General features: G+C 38.2%; 1 protein-coding gene across 1 annotated transcript; it reads left to right on the top strand.

Moving 5' to 3' along the window:
- LOC144979218 (uncharacterized) lies at positions 1 to 381 on the top strand. The gene has a single exon (XM_078925827.1). The coding sequence runs from the start codon at positions 1 to 3 to the stop codon at positions 379 to 381; it is 381 nt and encodes a 126-aa protein (XP_078781953.1).
- Positions 382 to 4633: the final 4252 nt, after the last annotated feature.

A 4633-nucleotide genomic window follows, 5' to 3' on the forward strand; every position in this document is an offset into this window, starting at 1 on the left:
ATGTCTATCGACGCCGTAGCTTTGAAATTGCCCACATTCTGGACCACTTGTCCTTCAGCGTGGTTTGCACAAAGCGAGGCACAATTTGCCTTACGCGATATAGCAAGCGATGAAACAAAGTACTACTATGTAGTGGCTGCCTTAGACTCAGACACAGCAACTAGAGCCCTTGCTATTCTATCATCACCACACAAGGAAGGTAAATATGAAATAATGAAAAACTTCCTGCTGTCTGCATTCGGCCTTTCGGAAACAGAGAGAGCGAAATCTCTACTCAACATGAATGGTTTGGGCGACTTAAAGCCATCTGAGTTAATGGACAGGATGTTAGTGCTCCTCGGCAAACACAAGCCCTGTCTGCTCTTTAGACAGTTATTCTAAAGACAACTTCCAGCAAACATCAGACTTCCATTTGCAAACTCGTCCAATCTGGATGATTACAGGGCACTTGCCAGTGAAGCTGACAATTTTTTCTACGCTGCTCACTCAAACTCTTTTCAATTTCTCATACTACTTGTGAAGTTGACACACGAACCATGACCAGTGAAATAGATTCCCTCTGCTGGTACCATCAACGGTTTGGTTCAAATGCCCGTCGATGTGCACAAACATGCAAACTCTTCAATTCATTCAAGAAAAACAAGAAGAACCAAGGAAACGCCAAGCCGGGTCAACAGTAAATTCTGCTGTCGACGAGGATTCTTACTCAGCCAACGCACCCACATCAAAAAATCTCCAACGCATCGTCGTCGATGAAAATTCAAACCGACGTTTTTTAGTAGATACTGGAGCTCAAGTATCTGTCACACCCGCCTCTGCACCAGACAAAAGCTTGGGTTCCTCTGATCTCGCATTACAAGCTGCTAATGGTTCTACAATAAAAACATACTACATGCTACACGCTACATGCTACACGCTACACGTTACACGTTACATGCTACACGCTACACGCGACACGTTACATGCTACACGCTACACGTTACACGCTACACGCTACACACTACACGCTACACACTACACGTTACACGCGACACGTTACATGCTACACGCTACATTATACACGTTATATGATACAGGATACACGCTACATGATACACGATACATGCTACATGCTACATGCTACAAGCTACATGCTACATGCTACATGATACACGTTACTTGATACATTTTACATTCTACACGCCACACGTTACATGCTACACGTTACACGTTACATGCTACACGCTACACGCGACACGTTACATGCTACATGTTACACGTTATGTGACTTTCGCAATTTTTGTGTAACCTTTCTTAATTTTCGAGTTGTACAGTGTTCTAAATACTAAATCTTCTGGACTTTTTTTTTTTTAGTGAGTTGTTTTAAAATAAATAAGGTAATAATAATGTTATATTCACCTATACAGGCCGGAAAAATCACACACGAACACGCACACACACGCACATACACACTTTCTATCTCCCTTTTTCTTTCTTTTTCTCTCTCTATATCTCTCTCTCGTTCTCTATCTCCCCCCCCCGTTGTCTCTATTTCTCTGGGGTTTTTTTTTGTTTTTGTTTTTTGTTCTAATTTTTTGATTTTTTAGCACACACACAAATATACACACGGACGCACACACACACACATACTCACAGACACACACACAGACACACACACACACACCTATATACACAATCATTAGTGGATATTGAGTAATTTAATTTATTTATAATTAATGAATAGGTCTGCAGTCTTGCCTGTATTTTTAAAGGTGGAGGAGGACAGTCGACCCCTCCTCTCTATCCCTCTCATTTTTAAAAAAAAATTTTATTTGTTTTTTTTTTTTTATTTTTCTTTTTTTTTTAATGAGTTGTATTAAAATAAATAAGGTAATAATAAAGTTATATTCACGCATAGAGGCCGAAACAATCACACACGAACACGGACACACACGCACATACACACTTTCTATCTTCCTTTTTCTTTCTCTTTCTCTCTCTCTCTCCATCTCTTTCTTGTTCTCACTCTCTATCTCCCCCCCCCCTTCTCTCTATTTTTTTGTTTTTGTTTTTTGTTACTAATTTTTTATTTTTTTAGCACGCACACACACACATACACCCGTCGCACACAAACACACACACACATATACACACACACACACACTCATATACACAATCATTTTGTAAAAAAGTCTCACATTAGTGGATATTGAGTTATATTCACGCATAGAGGCCGAAACAATCACACACGAACACGGACACGCACGCACATACACACTTTCTATCTTCCTTTTTCTTTCTCTTTCTCTCTCTCTCCATCTCTTTCTTGTTCTCACTCTCTATCTCCTCCCCCCTTCTCTCTATTTTTTTGTTTTTGTTTTTTGTTACTAATTTTTTATTTGTTTAGCACGCACACACACACATACACCCGTTGCACACAAATACACACACACACACTCATATACACAATCATTTTGTAAAAAAGTCTCACATTAGTGGATATTGAGTAATTTAATTAATATATAATTAATGAAAAGGTCTGCAGTATTGCCTGTATTTTTAAAGGTGGAGGAGGACAGTCGGTTCACTTCATACAAGATATGATTTGCGGCGGAAAAGTCGGGAGGGGATGGATCAGTTTTACAATGAGAAAAAAAATTATTTGGTATTTTTGAAATTTTTTGATCTTTTAACGTTTTTTTGGTGAAAATTCGAAAATTTTTAATTTATCATGTTTTTGGATAGAATTTGACATTTTGTAACATTGTTATGGTTTCCATTGCATGAATCGGTGTCGATTTCATTCCTCCACTTATTATCCTCATGTTGCTGTTTTGCACTTTGTCCAGTTTTTCCATTTGAGTTTTGGAGCAGTTTCCCCATGCAGATATCCCGTATTCTAGCGCTGGTCTCACATATCCTGTGTAAGTTTGTTTCAGTATATCGGAGCTAGCTCCCCAAGTTGTTCCAAATAGTTTTTTCAAGAGTTGTGTTCGCTTTACCACAACTTTCTGACTGTTGCTGATTTGATTTTTCCATGTTAGTCTTGGGTCAAAATGGACTCCTAGGTATTTTGGTGCGTCGTCTTTTTCTAATTCATGGTCTTCAATACGTAGCTTTGCTTTTTCGTCTTTTGGGGAGAGGCTAAATATTGTGAACCTTGTCTTCACTGCATTTATTTTCATCGCCCAGTTGTCAGTCCATTCTTTGATATTATCCAGTGTGATTTGCATCCTGTGTTGTGCCTTGATTAAATTTTGGTCAGAGCTAATCAGAGCTAGGTCATCTGCGTACATCGACATTTTCACTCCTCGACATAGTGTTTCTCTCATATCATTTACATAGAGAAGAAATAGTGTAGGTGATAGTACTCCACCTTGTGGGACTCCATGTTTTAGTTTTGCTTCTCTACTTTTGTGACCTTGTGTTGTTACTCTTGCCTTTCTTGTTTTTAGGTAGTTTTGTATCCAGTTGAGCATGTTATGGGATACTTTTGATTTTTGTAGTTTATATACCAGACCTTTTTTCCACACTTTGTCGAATGCTTTTTCAAAGTCCACCCATACCACAATTTGTTTCTTTCCATCCTGAAACGAGTCTTCTATTTCTTGGGATATGTAGGTTACTTGATTTTCAGTACTCCTGTGTCTTCTGAAACCAGCTTGTTCATTTATAAGCACATTATAGTTTTCAAGATACCACATCAGTCTGGAGTTGATAATTCTTTCTATCAGCTTGCACATGCAGCTTGTAAGACTTATAGGTCGGTAATTTGCGGCTTCATTTGCTTGTTTTCCTTCTTTCTTAATTGGGACAATAAAAGCCTTTTTCCATATATCTGGTATTTTACCAGTTTTCCAAGTGCTGTTGTAAAGTTGTAATATCTTCTTTTTCGCTGTCTTTCCAAGATGGATAAGCATCTCATTTGTTACTTCGTCTGGGCCTGGCGATTTTTTTTGTTTTTAACACTTTGAGAGAGCTTTCTAGTTCTTCCATAGTTATCTTCTTTGTCATTACTTCATCTATGGCTTCCTTGAGTTCCTTTTTTGTTTTCTGCATTCTTTTCTAACCCTTTCCTTCAGTTCTTTTTCTATTGTGTTGTCACTATTTTTTTTTAACTGCTCTATGAATATGTCTGCAGCTTGTTGTGGACTGACAAGTTCTCCTTCTTTTTCCAAAGCGGGAGGGGCGTAGTGATTCGGTTCTCTATTTAGGGCTTTTGTAAGTTTCCAAAGTTTATTTCCATCTTTTTTGAAGTTAAGGCTATGCGTTTTTTCTTTCCATGCCATTTTGGATGTCGTTGCCATTTCTTTTTTAAAGGTAGCTTCTGCCTCTTTATATGCTGCAATAATGTCATCACAGGGATCTGCATCAGCCTTTTCTCTTGGTTCCGATACTTCATTACTTAACTGATTAAGATCGTCTGTCCAGAGTGGTATATAATTTTTTCTTGCTCCCCTTGGGATACTTTCTTTTGGTGCTGTTAGGATGGCCTTTGTCAGTTCTTTTGCACTTTTGTTGACATTCTTGGTTTTACAGTTTATGTTTTTGCAGTGGCTGTCTGTAAGTTGTTCAAAGCTTTCCCATTTTGCTCTTTTGTAGTTCCATCTTGGGATAGTTTGTGTTTTGTTTTCATTTTGATGATAGAGGTTTG

This window comes from Berghia stephanieae, chromosome 9 (genome assembly GCF_034508935.2).
Source record: "Berghia stephanieae isolate SIO BIC M18660-M18661 chromosome 9, UCSD_Bste_1.3, whole genome shotgun sequence".
Taxonomy (NCBI): Eukaryota; Metazoa; Mollusca; class Gastropoda; order Nudibranchia; family Aeolidiidae; genus Berghia; species Berghia stephanieae.

What these genes read in the sequence shown, in the direction of transcription:
- LOC144979218 (XM_078925827.1), top strand. Translation starts at nt 1, where the DNA reads ATGTCTATCGACGCCGTAGCTTTGAAATTGCCCACATTCTGGACCACT.